Source organism: Bidens hawaiensis, unplaced genomic scaffold, assembly GCF_021521415.1.
Source record: "Bidens hawaiensis isolate Kalapana, Puna unplaced genomic scaffold, B.hawaiensis_p1.1 tig00008819_1, whole genome shotgun sequence".
In the NCBI taxonomy this organism is placed as follows: Eukaryota; Viridiplantae; Streptophyta; class Magnoliopsida; order Asterales; family Asteraceae; genus Bidens; species Bidens hawaiensis.
Genome location: NW_027491636.1, coordinates 74,914 through 95,298, shown reverse-complemented (window position 1 = coordinate 95,298; position 20,385 = coordinate 74,914). Strand labels below are relative to the sequence as shown.

General features: G+C 35.9%; 2 protein-coding genes across 2 annotated transcripts; one reads left to right on the top strand and one right to left on the bottom strand.

Moving 5' to 3' along the window:
• Positions 1-4,712: 4,712 nt before the first annotated feature.
• On the bottom strand, positions 4,713-5,491 carry LOC143530023 (osmotin-like protein). Its single transcript, XM_077025664.1, has one exon. The coding sequence runs from the start codon at positions 5,465-5,467 to the stop codon at positions 4,742-4,744; it is 726 nt and encodes a 241-aa protein (XP_076881779.1). The 5' UTR covers positions 5,468-5,491; the 3' UTR covers positions 4,713-4,741.
• A 9,619-nt stretch (positions 5,492-15,110) lies between these two features.
• On the top strand, positions 15,111-16,324 carry LOC143530022 (uncharacterized). The gene has a single exon (XM_077025663.1). The coding sequence runs from the start codon at positions 15,375-15,377 to the stop codon at positions 16,161-16,163; it is 789 nt and encodes a 262-aa protein (XP_076881778.1). The 5' UTR covers positions 15,111-15,374; the 3' UTR covers positions 16,164-16,324.
• Positions 16,325-20,385: the final 4,061 nt, after the last annotated feature.

Here is a 20,385-nt window from a genome sequence, read left to right as displayed (position 1 = left end):
ATCGTACATTTATGAACCTTAGTCTAGTAAAAGCCCCAATTACTGAGGTCGTCGGAACCCTAGAACCATCGTCGGAATCATTTGATGGTGCTTAAGTGATGGTGGTTGGTTGGCGGTGTTCAGGTGGTGTTTTCAGGCAAATAAATTGACTTTCTCGGCGACCTGAAACTAACGGTGTTATGATTCTGTTAGTCGTGGACCGTTAAGAATAAATACATTAAAAGTTGGGACAAACAATGACCAGTTTATTAGTTGAGACCGACAATGACCAAAAGTTAATAGCTGCGATTAATAAAAACCAATTTTCCTAATAATAATAATAATAATAATAATAATAATAATAATAAACGATCAAGCGAAACAGAGTTTGAACTTCACGAATTACGTAAACTTGAGCTTTAAAAAGTAAAATTGTAAACTGGTGTGAAGAATATATGTCAAGTTAAATAATAACAGTGGAGCTCCACACGTCCTCATATCAAGTATTACTGTTAGAGATACTATTAAAAAACAGAGATCTCATAGCATTCTCAGCCAATACCTTATATTTGTGTGAGATGACTTTGTAAATTATATGGTATGGTTATGAGTTGTTGTGAGTAGATAAGAGAGAAAATGTTATATGGGAAAGTTTTTCACTGTTCATACTGTATAATATTTTAATATTTTATAAAAGTGGTTGTGAGTGAAATAGAGAGAACAAATAATGATAAAGGTATAAAAAGTATTATTATTTAATTAAACATGTGAGAGAAAATATAGTGATTTTTAATGTAATTAGAGCATTCTCATCCCATTCTTCATCCTTATCTCTATAATTACACTAAAAAATACATTTCTTTCTCCTGTTCAATTAAATAATATTTTTTATACCTTTATCATTACAGCTCTCTCCTCTACTCACAACAAATCCAACAAATATTAAAAAATAAATAGGGGCAAACAATGTTCCCCAAATGTTTCCCTAAATTTACAAAAAATCACTACATTTTTCTCTTCATCCTATAATTTACACTCACAACCATTCAAAACCTCACATATAATATAAATTTAGAAGATGAGATGTGAATGCTCTTATATGATATATATTAATATATGGTAAGGAATGGGTTGGGAATGCTCTTACGTAGAAAAAAGATACCATTATACCACCAAGCAAAAGAAGAAAAAAAGTAATTAGGATAAAATTTGAAACGTGGCACGTGAGACCGTCGTGTGACACGGGAGTCTACAAGTACTCCTTTGTTGTGGGTCATTTTTTTTTTTGCTTTGTTGTGGGTCATGATAAAAAGCAAAATAAAAGGCGGGACCGCTTACAGAACATCTGAACGTTTTAGATTCTTGCGCTCTTTTGTTCTTTTCAAGTTTTCTTTCCATTTTTATTATGCCCAACACATGATGGCAAAATATATATACAAAGAAATTAATTTGTTGTACTGAATTTAATTTAATAATAATAAATTAAGTATTATCAAAATACAAAAGGAAAATAAGGGAAAAGTATGGACCTATGTAAAAATCATGGAAGTGGAACCTTTTGTTTTGTTTGTATTGTTGTAAGTTGTAACTTCTTTTATATTGTTTTTTTTAATGCGTTTGCACACTTATATTAAATGTAACTATGGGTGGACCAAAGAAGTACAAATCAAAATGGTACATCCTGATTTTGAATTGGGGAAAACATTAAATTTCTTCTCTGTGGGATTTCAAAGTTAAAAATGACTGAAACAGCTTAACATAGAAACCAAAATTAAATTCTACACAATTTTCATTACATGAAATTATGAATTAAATAACTAGATAGATACAGCAAACAGTGGAAGGTGAAGCTTGTATGGTTGTGTTTGTTTATTAAATTAGGTGGCCTCAGCAAGCACAAAATGAAAAGACCAAATTAACCTTTGCAATGAAGAATACATGTCGGGAACTCTTGTTTTGGCACACAGATTGCAACATCTTTTATGATTTTTTGTCATTTGGTTCATCTTCAATGTAAGGTTCAGTATGTCCTCACCTTGTATTGCTTGTTTTGTTAATTCCTGTATATAAATTGGTTGTTTGTATTCAATCAACTAAGCAAGATTAGCATTTTTAAGTATTTGTCATTGTTCAATCATTATTTGGACCTTTTTAACTGGTAACACTTTCTAATAAAAATCTCTTATAACCTTAACCAAAACGATAATTTCTACAAAACGACCATTTTCCCTCGAGCCCGTCCTTAACCGACAATATGACCCGTCCCTAGCCCAACTTGGGAGATCATTTTGCTTGAGGTTGTGGTTTCATACACCCCGCTTAAGAATCATACAGAAGCCCAAAATGATAACTTCTATAAAACGACTATTTTCCCTTGAGCCCGTCCTTAACCGACAAAATGACCCGTCCCTAGCCCAACTTGGGAGATCATTTTGCTTGAGGTTGTGGTTTCATACACTCCGTTTAAGAATCATACAGGACCAAAATGATAACTTCTATAAAACGACTATTTTCCCTCGAACCCATCGTCCCATCCTTAACCGACAAATGACCCGTCCCTACCCAACTTGAGAGACCATTTTGCTTAAGGTTGTGATTTCATACACCCCGTTTTAAGAATCATACACCTTGTGAGTATACAAAGTTTCTGTCTTTTTCATTTTCAAGAGTTCATTGTAGTAACGCTGAAATCTGTACAATATTTAGCACATGGTTAGCAATCTTAAGACTAAGGGGTGTGGGGGCTTTAGTGGGGGCAAGAACCAATAATATTATGACGTGTGGCAGAGAGAGAAACTGGATAAGGGGGGGTGTTGGAGCCCCTGCCCCCTGGTGTGAAGGGGCTCCAGCGAAATTTTTTTTTATTTTTTTATAAATATATTCAAACAACGTATTATTAAAAAAACTCATAAATTATTAAAAAAACACACATTAATAAAAAAAACACATTAATATCTAAAAATAAAATAAAAATTAAATTACTAAAAAGAAACATTCTTCTTATTCTTCGGCTTGGTCTTCTTCGATCAACCACTTTCGGATATGTTCCTTTTGCTTTTCCATTAGCATCTAATCGACCGGATTTAGGTTACTGAAGTCTCTAGTAAGAAAGTCCAAATCTCTCATTCGAGTTTTTTCCTTTTTGTCATAAGAGACCACCTCCATGGTTTTGTTGAATTTATTGAGGGATTCAACAAGAGTGGCGATGTTTACGGATTCCCCCTCAGCCGGTTTTTTCCCCTTGGCGTCCCTTCCCAATGGCCGCCTCCTCGGTGGTGAAGACGTTTCCTCCTCCGCAATGTTTAGGTCGAATCCAACGCGGCAATCCGACCCGGTTGAAGTGCTATACGCTCCAGACGAACTAGTTTTAGTCCGTTTCGGCCCTACTTCCGCATCAAAGTCCGGCGCCACCAGCTCAACCCACTTGGAACACCTTTTCAACCTGTCCCACAACTTTAAATCGTCCCACGTCTTCACCATCTCATACCTCCGCAAACACTCCTGCTTCCACTCTTCGACCGTGAAATTGTAAACCGCCAAATCATCATTGCCACTTGGTCTCATACGACCGCTGTTCCTATTGAAAAGATTAGTAAACAAGCCGACAAATTTTCTGATTTCGGACCACCGACCCGAAATCATATCGGCGTTCCGCTCTGTACTCCCAACGAGCATGTAGAACGTCTCCCTAACCTTTGTCCAAAAAATCTTTCTCTGTTGGTAGTCGGATGCAAAATGAATAAATAAATTAGATTTCCATTTAACTTTTTTATTAAAAATCTTTTTTAAAAACGTTAAAACAATTACCGCAACGCCGATCCTCGAAAATGACTATCCAAGCCCGACACAAGGCTTCCTTCTCATCCGATGACCACGGAGTCGTTTTCCGTTTCGTCCTCGGAGTCGAAGCCTGTCCCGACCCGTCCGTTGCAACTGGTTTTTTCCGGTGGACGCGTCTTTTTGGTCCCGTAGCTTCACCGTGTGATTCTTGTGTCTCCGGAACAACAAAGTTAGGAGACGGTTGTGTGTTGGATGGTTGAAAGTCGGATGATTCTTGCGGCTCCGAATAAAACATCGGTTGGTGCGGTGACGACCATAAATCGTCGTCAAGATAATCTGAATCAAGGTTTGGGAACCAATTTCTAGCCATTTTTTTTAAAAAAAAGTTGAGAAGATGAATTGATTTTTGGTGAAGGATTAAAGTTTTGGTATAAAAATGAGTGAAATGGAGTATAATTATATAAAAATATATTTTTTTTTTGTTTTTTTCGGCTCCCCAACGGTCCAAAAACATCAAAAGGTGTGCTCCTCTCTCTCTTCTCCCGCTAACCGGCTCACGCCTGCCTTGTTTTTCCCGCTAGCGCCCCGTTAGCGCCCCACTAACACCCCTGGTGGTGTGGTGTTAGCGCCTGGGGCGCAAGCGGAGGGGCTCTAGCGCCCCCGTTGAAGCCCCACACGGCCACACCCCTCAGTCTAATAGTTTAGTAAAATAAAATGTGTACGTTTTGGTCGAAATACTTTACTATTTTAGAGCGTCATTATCATTTAACTATCTTATAAACTTAATTCTAAGATATCAATTTTATCATATATTAATAAACCAAATTAGTACAAAAGTACCGACAGGCCACAAACTAAGATTCCATAAAATCTTACAATTACACACCACCAACACAGTCAACAAATACCACATCAAACCACTAAACACATTAAACTACTTTATTCCAAACTCCTTAAAATCACCTCCGTCGCTAAAAACTAATTAGTGACAGAAAATCACTTTAAGCTCCCGTGGTGACATACACTCATGCGTTAGCGACGGACTATCATGCGCGAACGTAAACGTCGCCGGACACGCATGCTTATAAAACTCGGACCACTTGGACGGCTTACACGTCTGCATACTGTTAAAATGACCCCTGCAACAGAACTCATCAGTATTAAACGCCTCACACCCACTCTTACACGCCACCACGCGCCCATCCGCGTGTTTTTGCAGCGACCAAGGGCACGTGGCCAGCAAATCCGCCTTGCACCCGACCACTGGGCACGTGCCCTTGCCCTCGTGCGGCGTAACCGTCATGGGGATGTTAAACCCATCGACAAGGCTTACGGCGTACGAGGACTGGTCGGTATGACTGTGGTGGAGGCTGAACTGGGCTAGGGTTGCGGGGGCGGCGCCCCCTAACCCATTGCATTCTAGCTTTCCACCACAGTCGCCTGTGGCGCAGGTGAAATGGCCGTTTTTATGGGCGCAGTTAGTACGCGCCCATATACGGCCAGACCAGTGGGTGGTTGGGGCGGGGAATGAGCGGTGGGAGAGGGCGGGGAGGAAGAACCCGCCCTTTTCGAGGACGGGGTGGCCGGCGTTGTGTTGGATGGCGGGCCAGATGGGATAGTGGCAGTTGTTGACGACGGTGAGGATCATGGAGGCGGAGGAGAGTGGGAGGAGGATAAGGAGGAGGGAGAGGGAGTGAAGTGAAGCCATGGTGGTGTGGAGGGTGTAGAGACAGGGGTTGTATATATAGGCGTGGAGTTGTGGATTGTATCATTGTGGAGTGTGAATATTATTTATTTATTTATTTTTTTATTATTTTTATGAAATGTAAAAGACGTGAAACAGTATGCCTGCTGCTCTGGTTCTCGTGTTGTACGAACCTGAATTTGTTATTCATAAAACTGGTTATATTTTAAAAAGTCATGTAAATACAAAAAAGTAAAAAAGAAAAAGATTATTAGATAGCGTTTGGTATGTAATGATCCATTGTGAGGGAATGAAAAATAGTGTGTTTGGTTGATTAAAGGAATAGAATGACCCATTACCCAGTCCATTCCATTCCCTCGAAAATACCTCAATTTCATTTCATCCATACCCCATGTTTTTTTTACATTTCATTCACTCCTTCACCCTACATAACCTCCACCACCCTCCCAACAACACCACCACCCAACATCAACACCCACCACTGCCACCAACCACCGCCGCCACTGCCACCAGCCACCACCATCGCCGTCCACCGCCGCCACCAACCATTGCCATCGGTGGCAGCCACTCAGCACCGCCATCCGCCTGCCGCATATATCAACCATCACCCCACCATCACACATGCCGCCCACCGTCACCGTTGCCTACCACCGCCGCCACTGCCACCAATCACAACCATCGGCGTCCTCCACCACCACTTCCACAAACCATCGCCATCAGTGCCAGCCACCCACCACCTCCAGCCACACGCCGCATCCATCAATCATCGCCCCACCATCATCGTTGCCCACCACCACCTCCACCGTTACCGCCACCGCTCCCACCACCACTCACTACCATTTTAATTTTATTTTTTTTTATTTTTTTCTTACCTACCAACAATACAAAGTAATGATTCATTTTATTCCCATGTGGTAACCAAACATTTCATTGGAATGGTAATAACTCATTTCATTCCTTTGTTCATTCCATTACCATGTCCATTCCATTTTGTCGTCCAGTCCATTACCCCATACCAAACAGACCCTAAGGGGGTGTTTGGTAGAGGGAATTGAGGGGTGAGAAATGGAATTGGAAAGAATTCTATTGTTTGTTTATGAAAGAAAGAGGTGAGAAATGGAAATAAACCATTTCCATTTCTCTGATTTTGTTTCTCTAAAAAAAGCGGAGAATTGGATTTATAGGGTTTCATTTCTCAGCCTCACTCTCTCACGCCTCTCCCTGCTGTTCGATCTACAGCAGCAAACTCACGCCTCTCCCTGCTGTTCGATCGACTTGCAGCCTCTAATCACCCACAAATCATCTCGAATCCAAGAACCGAGTTCGTATTCGCGATCCTTGCTTCGATTCCAACGATCCTAGGTATGAAACTTTCATTTTTTCGACTTTCTTATGCTCGACCAGACCTAAACCTCGATCCAAACTCAGCTGCTGATGTCGATTGTTATCGTGGGATGTTTGTATGTTGTTGGTAATCGATTTAGATATGTTAGATTTCAATGGTTTATGTTTAATTCGACTCTTGATGAAATCTTTGATGTATAGGTTGGGAATTGAACATTATATGGTATGAAATTGATGAGTTTGAATCATGAATTTTATGTTAGAATGATATTTAGATGCTATGTTGAATGTTGGAACCGATAAATTGAATGTTTACATGAGTTGCTTGAATGCTGTTGCTGATGAAATCTGTAATGCTGTTTTGTTCAAACAATATTTTGATCATAACAGATGCAAATTGATCGTTTCTTGAGTCTAACATTAAGTTCAAAGAGTCTAGTTTCAAACCCCACTAGTTTCGTAATTTTTAGAGAAGTTTTGATTACCCAAACGTGAAAAATAAAACCGAAGGTCAAATCTGTTTTTGACTGACAGATTTTAGGTCCACTTCTAAAGAGCATAACTCTCTTGTTTTTGAAGTTTTAGACTTCATTCCTCTTTCTAATGAACATTTTAAGTGTCTAGAATATTTCCCAATTGGCCTTGTATGCAAATCCTGAGTAGTCAATTTTTGAGAAATTTTGACATTTACAAACTCTGAACAGTAAGTTTTAGATACCTTTGATAATTAGCATTTTAGTTGAAAACCTTATGCATACTTTAAAATTTTGAGAAAAATATATAAACACCTAGAGATGTTGAAGTTTCTGTGAAAATATTTTCATAATTTATTTCAATTGTTTTGTTGATAAATAAATCTATATTTACAAACTCAAATCTGACCAAAAAACTCAGATTTCTACATATCAACAAATCATCACTTTTTACACCATTTTTATCTAGAAATTGACTTGTAACTCACATGGAAACCTTAGGGATCTTGTATAACATTGACTTGTAACTCACATGGAAACTTGGATGTTCAATTTCATCCAAAATAACATATATATTGATGTAAACATTGGCAATTAAACAACATTCAGCAAGTCAGTGAATAAAGTAGCCTGTAATCATTTTTCTTGCTTTCATGATCACTTTGTTGTTAATATTTGGATTATATTTTGGAGTTATTTGCTTTTCTTGAATTTTCTTATATTTTTATGTGTAGATGGCAAGATCACCTTCCAGACAAAGAATAGCTGCCATAGGTGCATTTTATGTCATTTATGTTACGATTCGTTGGTGGATGTTGTGTACTTATAATTTGCGTCGGTCGATTGAGTCAATGACTTTACGTACAAAATATTTAATGAGTTACCATAATAGGCGTGAAAACATGGTGAGGATGGTTTATGAAAGTGATGTTACGAGTGTTGTTAACATAAGAATGAATATACATGCATTTACAACACTTTGTGATATGCTAGAAACTAGAGGGGGACTAAAGAATAGTTTTGTATGTGAATTGGTTTTAACTATGGTTGATGTTTTTTGCTTAAAAACTATGTTTTGTATGTGAATTGGTTTGATCAATGCATATTTTGGTTGGAATTTATGCATCTTTTTATATGTTTTTTATTTTTTAATAAATATTTGTTATGAAAAAAATACTTGTGCTAATGATAAAGTTGATATAATTCTCTGTTTATTTCCTATGTACCAAACAAGAGAAATGATTCTCAGCTATATTTCTCTACTGAAATCTCTGTACTACCAAACAGAACAGTCAATTCTCATTCTCCAGACCAATTCCCTTTCTCTGCAATTCCATTTCTCTATTCAATTTCTCTACAATTCCATTCTCTGTACCAAACACCCCCTAAAGTTAAGAAGCTAGTGGTGTATATAATGCTATTTTTTTTATAAAATATTCTGGATATGGAGCGATCGGTGATCCCGTTTACAATGTAATAAATATGGAACAATCATGAAACATGGAAACTATTGGAACAAGTTAGGTTAGGTTCGGAAGTTGGAACCAAACCGGGTATGGTTGGGTTATGAACATATTTAGGAAGCGTTTAAAAAAATAAAATAAATTTATTAAATGATAATATACACCACATAACGGAAGTTGGAACCAAACCGGGTATGGTTGGGTTATGAACATATTTAGGAAGCGTTTAAAAAAATAAAATAAATTTATTAAATGATAATATACACCACATAAGCTTTTCTATCATTATTTTTTCTTTCAGGCTTACAAAACATGAGTTGAAACACATTACAAAAAACACAAAATTCGCAATGTTTAATCTTTGCTGTGCATCTTTTGGCACTAGTTTTTGTTTAATAACCATTGTTGGAATCTTAAGTATTGAATAGTTCTTCATTGAAAGTGATTTCTACAAAAGTAACAAGATTGCCTTATCATGCGAGCCTCATGCTAGCTCGTGTATGTGTGCTTCTCCGGCATTTTTGGCTTCAAGTGAAGACATGCGTATGTTCTGGCACATCCAAGTTGTCTTTCAAACAAGTGCACATTTTCACGAATCTAATATTGATCAAAGTTTTTTCTTAAAATATAAACTTGTCATTAACAGATAAACCAGATTTTGGAACTACCATGAAACTTTAGATGACTAGTAATCATGGGCCATATTAAGATAGAACCCGACGTTGGGATTCTTTGTGTTTCCACCAAGCAAAGTTTTCAAAATTTTAATAACCATTTCAGTATATCTCATGAGTTTGATACTTGGGTGTTACCCGAGTCCATTTACTATGTTCATTTCTTGGAAGTATTATATAAACTAAGTATTGGATTTTAAATTTTGCTACTTAAAGCATAATACATTGATACGGTTGTGTATTAGTATTGTTAAACCATATATTGTTAGATACGACTATACAAGTTAAAAATATTTTAAAATCATTGTTAAAATTATTTTTGTGTTTGTTGCAAATTTGATGTCCTCTAGCAAATCCAAATGTAAGTTAATCAAAAGTTTTAACACCATTGACATTTAGCCATTTAGGTATGGGTTCAATTTAGGTGGGTTTAATGTCGCGACAACATTGAGCGTTTTTTTAGACTTAAGAGGGGAGAGGGTGTACATGAGAGTTACGATTAAACTAAAACATATAATAATACCTATTTTTTTACATATGATAAAGAGGTGAAAACTGTAACGGTCAAGAGCAAAAAAAAATGGCTACATAACCAATAGGATACGGCTAATCCCGATGCCAATGGTAGGAACTAATTCCAAAATACTAAGTAAATATGAAATATCAATGCTAATCGATCGGGTAAGTTTGGAAGCGAGTCGGTTTCTGTTGGGTGGGCTTGGTTTTAAAACCGGTTTTGGTTTATGAACCTACTTTCTTTTTATATATTTTACAAATATGATTCTATGTTTGTTTAGATTATTGGAAAATAAGATGATTCTGTGTTTTCTTAGATTATTGGAAAATAAGCAGAGACTGCTGTGCATGAGCATGAGGTATCTTTTATAGATTATTTTATATGAGTGAAGGAAATTATATTATTGAAAAACAAAATGTAAACTTGATATCCGATATCTTAGTACAACATTTTCAAACAATTATTTTTGGCATCTCACATTATAATTACAAACTTTATTTTATTAACTTTTGTCACAAAAATTTAACACATTTAATTTCTTTGCCCCTTAACTTTAAATTTTACATATTTATTTTTTGGTGACTGGACTTTGATAACGAAACTTTTACACTTTTAACTTAATTTTTTTACTTTTTGGCCTCTAAACTTTGTTCATGAAACTTTTGACACAAATCTTTACCATAACGAATCGAACAGACATCGACCAACGTCCTGCTACGTACTCATTGCAATACGCATAAGTTTTCTAACATGTGATGCATTAAACCTACTCAACCGCAGCCTACGGGTAGAAACACTTGCAATCAATTGAACAATAGATGATAAATAAATAATATCACATTTGGACATAAAATAAAGCTAACCATAGGTTTCATAGAAACCCGTCCTACAATTTAGATTAATGCTAGCATGCACAATAATTGATCCAAAGCTGCAAGAAAAGTTACTATGTAATATATTAAATATAGTGATCTAATTTTTTATTTTTTTTAGAATAACTAATATTTATACACCGTGGAGTTTATACCTCCGAATTTTTATTTAACACTCTGACCATCTTATCACCTCATCAAAATAGGAATAACAAAATAGTGATCTAATGCATACATACTTTGCGAAAAGACAATTTGGTTTAAATGCATACTTGCTAATATGCATTATTTGATACCTCAAACAAGTGACTACACTACAGGGAAAATGTTTATAAACGTACCTCAAACAGAAAAGAAAATAATATGAATACAAAGAAAATGAAAAAGGAAGGAACATCAGATATGTGAATTAATTGGCTAGATTATGATTTATAATAGTGATTGGTCATCTAGTCCACTAACATGGGGGGTGATGATTTAAAGGATTTGCAAGGTCTCAAGTTCAAACCTGTCTTAAAAGGGTTGTCTTATAGTGGTGGGTTTCCTCATTATGAGGGAGTGAATGTTTGAGTTAGCGTGAAACCCTGCATGGGCGGATCTAGGTAATCGGGTGCGGGTTCACGGGAACCCACTGAGTTTTGAATTTTATATAGAACGCTTATATAAAATATGAGAGTGAACCTACATATAAATTGTGAGTGTAACCATAAACAAAGTTTTCATCATGGCCTAGTGGTAGACACCCTGCTTTGTTAGTGTCATTGTGAGAAACCGGGTTCAATTCCCACTTCAACCAGTTTTGTTTTAACTAGTTAAGTGTTTGTATGTTGCAAACCTCAAAAGCTCTGAGTATGCAACATTCATTTTATTAGCTTAAATATGTTTACACACAATTATGCGACTCTTGTCAACAAAATTAACACAATTTGAATTATTGCTATATGTAGCAATTTAGCTAGCATGTAATTATATGAATCATTTGATTGCTATGTATTACATGTTATAAGAAATAGAGATAGGCTAGCTTTTCTAAAAGAACGTTTTGGTCATTATTTTGATGAAGCATATGTGATCTTTAGTAAAATCTCAATTTTGGTACATCGAACTGATCCAAACCGTCCAACTGACCTGAACCTTCGAAACGATCCGAACAATCATAACGACCCAAACTGTCAAATCGACCCGAACAGTGAACCCACTTGACAAAATTCATGGATCCGCCACTAAAGCCCTGGAATGTCAAAATTAGTATGAATGGTTATCATCCCGTCTTAAAAGTGATCACTGAGGGATTGAGTTTGGTTCCAAACGCTATTCAAGAATGAAATTATGCTGTTTGGATTAAACCCCCAACTAATGCACTAATTGGGTCGATCTTTAAACTTTCATCCATGCGAATAAATTATGACTAGTGTCTAGAGGAGTACAAATAAGTTTTTGGGCCCAGTTCGGTTCGGGTTACATCAAACGCAGTCAACATGAGCTTTTGGCTCAAGCTGGTTAAGATGAATCGGAACCGGTTTATAAGGTGGGAATGGGAGATGGAACGGTTCGGTTCAGTTCGTTTCAAACCTATTCGGGTTTTAAAACATTTTGTATGCAATTCAATTCAGGTTTAAACAGTTTCAACGGAAATTTCTGAACCCGATTTCAATCCAATGGGTCGATTTCCAACCTGTTTTTTTACCCTTTTATTAATACAGTACAACGGGTTCAATTGTAGCCCACTACCTTTTTTAAATATGTGCTCCAAAATAGAGCTTTGCACACTGATTTGTATATGGGCCATTATTGTTTTTAAATATTGTGGTAGTCCATGATCTTACCACATTTTAACTTTTAATAATTTTTATAAATTTTAACAAGTATTAATTCCTATATTTGGTTTCTTTAAATTTAAACTCCTTTAACAAATTCAATTCGAAATCCAATTCTACTTCATCAATTTCAAACTCTTTTAATACAATTCAATTGCAAATATAATTTCGTCAAACTTTAACATTTTTCTTAAAAGCAATCTAGTTTACTCTTTAATATTATGCCAACTTTCAACGGGGACTCATACCGGCCCACAACCTCTTGGGAATGAGTTGAACCTTCTGGTTAGTAAATTTAACTTCTTTAGTAAATTCATAATTTAAATCCAAAAATTTAAAAGTAAATTTATTCGACAGTTTTTAATTATTTAGAAAACTTTGTTAATAAAATATTTCAAAAACTTATTTGAATCCAACGTCACTCATAAATCATAATAGCCTTTTAGACCATATGGCATGTGTTGAGTTACTGGTTAGTATACTTAACTATACTGGGCCAACTTCAACTTGGGCTCGCGAAAATTAGTTTTAACACGTTGGGCTTTGGTTTAATTATGAGGATATTTTATTTATTTAAATAACACCCAAAGAGTAGGGTTGGAAGAGGTTGTAAATTGTAATATTTTAAATATAAATTATAATTTTATTATTGTTTTCGAGGCTGAGTAATAACCGGTTTGGTTTCGGTTCGATCTAAATGTAATATTAATTCCAGAAGAAAATTTATTTCTTTATTAGTTGTTGACGTTGGTCCATCGTATCATTTGACATGTATTTATTTATGTATGAATATGATTGAAATATTACCGGTTTCAAACGAGAATAAACCAACCCATTCTTTATATTCATCTATTTTTTTGTCAATCGAGTCCTGTCAATCGAGTCCGGTCCAGACGACTCATGAATACTGACTGCTACTTAATGCACCTAACCTTGCTTAATAACATTTGTCCTTTGAGTTATTGAATTATACATCATTAAAGTTATATCATACATTATATAAAGTTATATAGGGTGATTGAATTATCTATCTATTTAAATAAAAGCCTACCATTTTTGACACTTGTCATTACTATAGCCTTTCTCATCTTTTTTTTTTCAATTTTCATATAGGATCCTTATCTTTTAAGTCATTTCAATATATGACATTAAAATTATAGGTTTATTCCAACTAAATCCATTACTACATATAATAAGTATTCTCCATAGACGATTAGTGAATTTTGAAGTGTTAGTTAAAGTGTTTATTATGATTTATATTCAAAATAATAAACAATAAACATTCGATTCATAATATGTGGAATGCGAACAGTCGACTTGGACTAAATTCTGATAACGTCAGCGGCTAAGGCTTAGCCTTTACTCGAAACCTAGAATTCGGACCCAAGAACCAACCCGAATTACTTCGGTTTAGGTTTTGGTTAGTCATATATTTTACTTTATAAAGAGTTGCAAGTAGACATTGATTAAAAATTTTATTTTTGATAAACAATGTATATTTGCTAATACAATCACAAATATAGTGTAAAAGAAAGTTTTTACCTATTTGTAACATATTTGTGTAATCTTAGTTATGTAATTTCTGTGATTTTAATTTAATTGTAATTATATTAATAATTTATGATCAATTTGTTGACTGTATTTCACTTAATTGTCAAATTTTAAAATTTTTAACAATTACCTGTGTAATACACGGGCCTCAAACTTGTACATAATAAATCATATAAAAATCAAATCTAAATTATAATATAAAAATCACCTTACAATAAAATACTCTACATCAGTTCATGTATTTGATATTATTGTTTAAATAGTCACATAAAATTTGAAATTCTTGGTACACTACGCAAAAATGTTTTGTTTGAACATGTCACCTTTTTACAAACCTTTTTCATAGAATAATTAATATAGAAACAAATAACTAACCCTACCATGTAGACACAAATATACCATCCACCCAAACATTTGCCAACTTCCAAATTAACAAACAATCCAAAATTTGAAGTTAATATATTCCTTTGTCCTTTAGCTTTTCCATATATTTAATTTTTTTAGTTTCATTTTTGGTAAATATTTTCTTCCAATATTATCATTATTTTTACCTATTACAACACACTTTTGCCGGTCCATGTGAGCTCTGTCACCCACATTTGCCAAATCTTTTTTTAAATTTAAATCCCCTTCTACTTCTTCTTCTAATTCTTTTCTCATCTCACCCTTCAAATATTTTAAATTTAGTATTTACAATCAAATTCAATATGGAAATTTTAATCTTTTTTTCAAATATATTCTAATTTTATTTTTACAATTCAATTTCATAAGCCAAAAAAATATATAGGTTTTGCTTCTTTATTCAAATCTTTTCCAATTTCCCTTTACCATTTAATTTTAATAAAGCCAAAAAAATATAAATTTTCATCCTTATACAACAACCCTCTTTTTTTATTATTTTCTTTTTTGAGCCAAAGTCTTTTACTTCAAAAAAAGGGTATCTATCAAAGCTTCTTCTTTTATGGTTTCACTTGTTTTCCGCGCATGTGAACTTACGGGTGAAAGGTCACCTTCCTTGGCTCTTTCTAGTTTTTATAAATTAAAAAAGATTCTCAATTTTATAATTTTAGTAATGGGATTTCCTCAACAATTTAGAAATCCAAAACCCTATTAAGTTTCTTATGAGTTTAGTTCATATGATTCACTTTATTTTCATAAATCTTGAAAAAATATTCAATCTTTTTGGAGGGTAAAAAAGAATGGCATCTTTTAGTGGCTTAGCAATTGGCTTGAGTCTTCTCTTTGGGTTTGTACTCATAGCTTCTATTGTAGAGGTTTGTTATCTTCTTTGGTGGAAAAAGAAAAGAGAAGATATTGAAAACCAAGATTCATCATCTTCTAATTATTATTCCAAATGTATTACTCATCTTTCTTGTTTCAAGAACACTAATCCTTCAAGCAACCACCAAGAAGATTTGCAAACTTGTGAAGATGAGATTAATAATCTTGATAAAGAACAAGAACCCACCTCAAAAGATTTGCCAACTAAAGGTTTTGGAGAAGAAAGTTTGGATCTTGAACTCATGAGGCTTCATAACTTATGTGGGCCACCAAGGTTTCTTTTTACAATCAATGAAGAAACAAAGGAGGATTTGGAGTTAGCAAGTAAAAAAAGTGGTTCAAGATCAATGAGTTTAAGTGAGCTTCTTTGTCAACCAGAAACACCAATATCTTCACCATCACCTTTAAAGACTTCCAACTTGGAAGGCTATTTGAACCCATTGTTTGATTATTATGAAGCTAATGAGTTTGATATTAACAAGATTAGATCTTCACCACCTCCCACATTCAAGTTCTTGAGGGATGCAGAGGAGAAGTTGTTGAAAAGATTGATGCAATTAAAAAAGAATCAAGATGCAATGGAAGATTGTTCAATGAAAATAGAGGAGAAAGGTAAGGCTAAAAGTGAAGGTAAAATTCATTATCATCATCATCAAATGTCTACACCTTCACAGGTACTTCCATTGGCTTCTTCTCCATCAAGTTGAGGATTGCATGATGGTTTTTAACTAGAAAAAAAAAAGATAATTTTTTTTTTTTTTTTTAACTTTTGGTGTAATATATGAATTTAAATGAGATGGTACTTGGTAGGACTTGTTTTTGTTATTTGTTCAAAGAATCATTGAAGCATAGAGTTTACTTTGAAATATGTCTTAACCAAAAGCATAGATGTGTGATCATGTGGACAACATTTTAATGTTACAATCAAAATTTAAAAAGTGAAGTTAGATTAAAATCGTATTCAAAAATACGAATTTGTGTCCAGTTTTAGAATTTTTTTTTAATCGAGCAAGCACTAGGAGCCAATTTTAATTTGAAATTTTAAATTCAAATAACCTTAAACCAATCAGAAACTTAGTGATTACATCGAAACAGAAGACCTGAAGGCTGAAACATGATGTTTGGAATTTCGCTTTGTGACGAGCTATTAAAATCTTTTAAATTAATTAGAATTGCATAATCTAAAAATATGGTAGTTTATAATATTTTGACATATATAATCTTCTATTATAGGTTATAAATTTCTTTGTTGAAATAGACATGTTTATTATTATACAAGAACTTATGATCGAAATGGGTATAAAGTCCCCATTGGACATTTCCATGTTTGTACCAATCTACAAATAATATTTGTTTGAGCAACGTTGGTACCAACCACCATATACTAAATAACAACTAAAGGCTAGACTTAAAGTTATTAAACTATCAAAAAAAACCATGAATGACATTATTCTTACCGAATGAAATTTTTATTAGTTTTGTAAATTTATAACATTTCACTTATGTTTCTAAAAAGAATTTAAACATGTATATTTAGAAAAACTATTAATCTAATATCATTGGTTTGACTCATTTAAATATTGTTAGCTTAGGCAATCAGTTATTAGTATTAGTGATCAACCCGACTTCCCGCCCAAGCAACGCAAAGTTTAATTCTCTGTATTATATTTAGATAAATTGTATTGTTATTACTTTCCTTTTTCTTGTGATTATTTCCTGTATTATAGCTCTTACGCTTTGTATTTATTCACCAATAGTATAATGTAAATATCAGTTTGGTTGATAATCTCATATGGTATCAGCCAGGAAGGAACCCTAGCCGCCACCATCTCTTCAAAATTTCCCGGCGAACTCCCCATAATCTCCGGCAATTATTTATTTATCCGGCACCACCAATGGCCTCCGATAGCTCCATCTCCGCCTCCACAATTGGAACCATACCCTTAAACACCACTTCCTCTGTCACTCTCGTTACCCTCCCTTCATCTCTAAAACTAACTGACACCAATTATCTTAGTTGGAAGACTCAACTTGAAGCTATCCTCTATGGTTTGGATCTTTTCAAATACATAGATGGATCTCTTCCAGTCACTACACCAAATACACATGGATCTACCCACTTAAAAAGAAATCTGATTCCCTTCAAACCTTCATTAGCTTCCAACGACTTGTCGAAAATTATTTTCAATGCAAAATAAAACAATTATTTTCGGACAACGGAGGCGAATACATCAGATTATCTTCTCAGCTTGCTTCTTGTGGCATTTCTCACCCCACCTCCCCACCACACACACCTGAACATAATGGCTATGCCGAACGTCGACATCGCCACATAGTTGAAACGGGTCTCACCCTTCTATCTCATGCCAAAATGCCCCTAAAATTTTGGCCCTTTGCTTTTACTACCGCCACTTATTTAATAAATCGCTTACCCACTTCCACCCTAAAAAATGATTCACCATTCCTTCGTTTATTTCACAAACTACCAAATTACGATAAACTTCGTAGTTTTGGTTGTTTATCTTACCCTTGGTTACGACCCTACAATTCTCATAAACTGCAACCTAAATCCAAACCGTGTATTTTCGAAGGCTATTCGTCTACTCAAAGTGCTTACTATATCCTTGAACCACAAACTGAAAAGGTTTATGTTTCCCATCATGTTTATTTTGTTGAAACCAAATTTCCCTATGAAACTTTATCAAGATCTGTAACCCCTCCCTCACCTACTCTTGACACATGGCTACCCCTTAATATTATTTTGCAACCTACTAATACCCCCCACCATAATACACACACAAAATACCACAGCCCCTGTTGAAAATACAAATTCAACTACTCTCTCATTTTCCCAATCAAACTCTCCTGGCCCATCTAACTCCACTACCCAACCCCACCCTCAACGCAGTCAAATACCCCTCCCACACATATCCAATACTTCCTCATCTCCCACACAATTTGATAATAATTCCATCTCCACCCCGCACACGTAAACCAAATCCTAAATATCATAACGAAAACTTTGTCCTCTACAATGCCCCACTACTTCCCCCTCCCTCGAACCATCCACAATCACCCAAGCACTCAAAAACCCTCTATGGCGCAAAGCCATGCAAGACGAGTTTGATGCATTACAACGCAATCAAACTTGGTCTCTAGTTCCATCCGAATCCGTTCCAAATCTTGTCGGTTCCAAGTGGGTCTTTCGAACAAAATTTAAACCGGATGGAACCGTTGATCGTTTAAAGGCTCGTTTAGTTGCTAAAGGTTTTCATCAACGTCCCGGTTTAGACTATGTTGAAATCTTCAGTCCGGTTATCAAACCCGCAACTCTTCGCCTTCTTCTCTCTCTCTCGCTACCTCTCATAATTGGTGTCTTCGGCAATTCGACATCAACAATGCCTTCCTCCAAGGCACCTTAACCGAAGATGTTTTCATGTCTCAACCACCCGGTTTCGCCGATCCTTTTTATCCAAATCATGTATGCAAACTAAATAAGGCTATTTATGGCCTTCTCCAAGCATCACGTGCGTGGTATGATGAGTTGAAAAAATATCTTCTCTCAGTTGGTTTCAAACCGACCATTTCCGACCCCTCCCTATTTGTTAATCACACCACTAAATCACCAATCTTTCTACTCGTCTATGTCGATAATATCATTCTAACTGGTCCAAATACTTCTCTAATAAACTGTTTTATAAATTCCTTTGTTGGTCGTTTCTCTCTCAAAGATCTCGGCTCTCTTTCCTACTTCCTTGGTGTCGAAGTCATTCCCCACTCTAATGGTCTTTTCCTTTCTCAATCCAAATACATCCTTGATTTGTTAAATCGAGCCAACATGAATGATTGCAAGCCGGCTACCACCCCAATGTCCTTCTCGGACCATCTCATGCTCACTGATGGTACACCACTACCCTCCCCAACCGAATACCGTGCTTTCATCGGAGCATTACAGTACCTATCTCTAACGAGACCTGATGTAGCCTTCGCGGTTAATAAACTCTCTCAATTTATGCATGCACCCACAAATATACATTGGGCTGCCCTAAAGCGATTACTTCGCTACCTTCATGGTACATTCCATCATGGGTTATTCTTTAAACACAACTCTCCGTGAAGAGGTAGGTCCCAGCAGAGCCCAGTTGGACCCGCAAGACTCACCTTGAAGAGGGACGTCTGCGCAGAAACCAACTGGATCCGCAGGACCAACCATGCTCAGAGACGTGACGTCCTTACGCGCAGTACGCAAGCTGTTCCCGCAGGAAATGCCTCCCAATGGTGAAGGACTCTGCCTGTTCCCGCAGCTGCGGATACAAGCCATCAGGGAAGGCCACCCGCGCAGCAAGGCTACACGCACAAGGCACTTAGCTCTCAATCACAGTGTCACCTGAAGGAATGAGCAAAGCCGGGAACAATCCCGCACAAGGGCGGGAGGGGGAATACCGCCCAAATAAGCCAGTCCGTACGGGAAGATCTTCTGTACTGTACCTGACGAGGTATGGGCAAAAGATCTGACTAAAGATACGACAGCTTATTGACAACAGTATGGCGAGCAGCATGCTCCTGTACTGTATGTCACTATTAGCCGCTGCCTACTCACCAACTCCTGTCATACCACGTGCATAGCCGGCAGTTGGTGGAAAAGGAATAGTACACAGCAGGCCTGGTCACTATCAGCCGCTGCCTACCCACCAACTACCAGCAGGGCACGTGCGTAGGCCACTGTTGGTGGAACAGGAATACTATTCAAGCCGGCCACACCTCCTTGGAAACCTACCTTCGGCTATAAATACCACAAATGGTATGACCATCTCATCTTATCATATCTTACCATATTATCATCATATTATACCTGATATCTGCTCTAGCAATCTCTTAATATACATTTATATTTAAAGAGCAATCTAGTCTGATTCTCACGCCGGAGGG

Bases quoted from the DNA above. Each gene is read 5' to 3' on its own strand.
- LOC143530022 (XM_077025663.1), top strand. From the start codon at position 15,375: ATGGCATCTTTTAGTGGCTTAGCAATTGGCTTGAGTCTTCTCTTTGGG.
- LOC143530023 (XM_077025664.1), bottom strand. From the start codon at position 5,467: ATGGCTTCACTTCACTCCCTCTCCCTCCTCCTTATCCTCCTCCCACTC.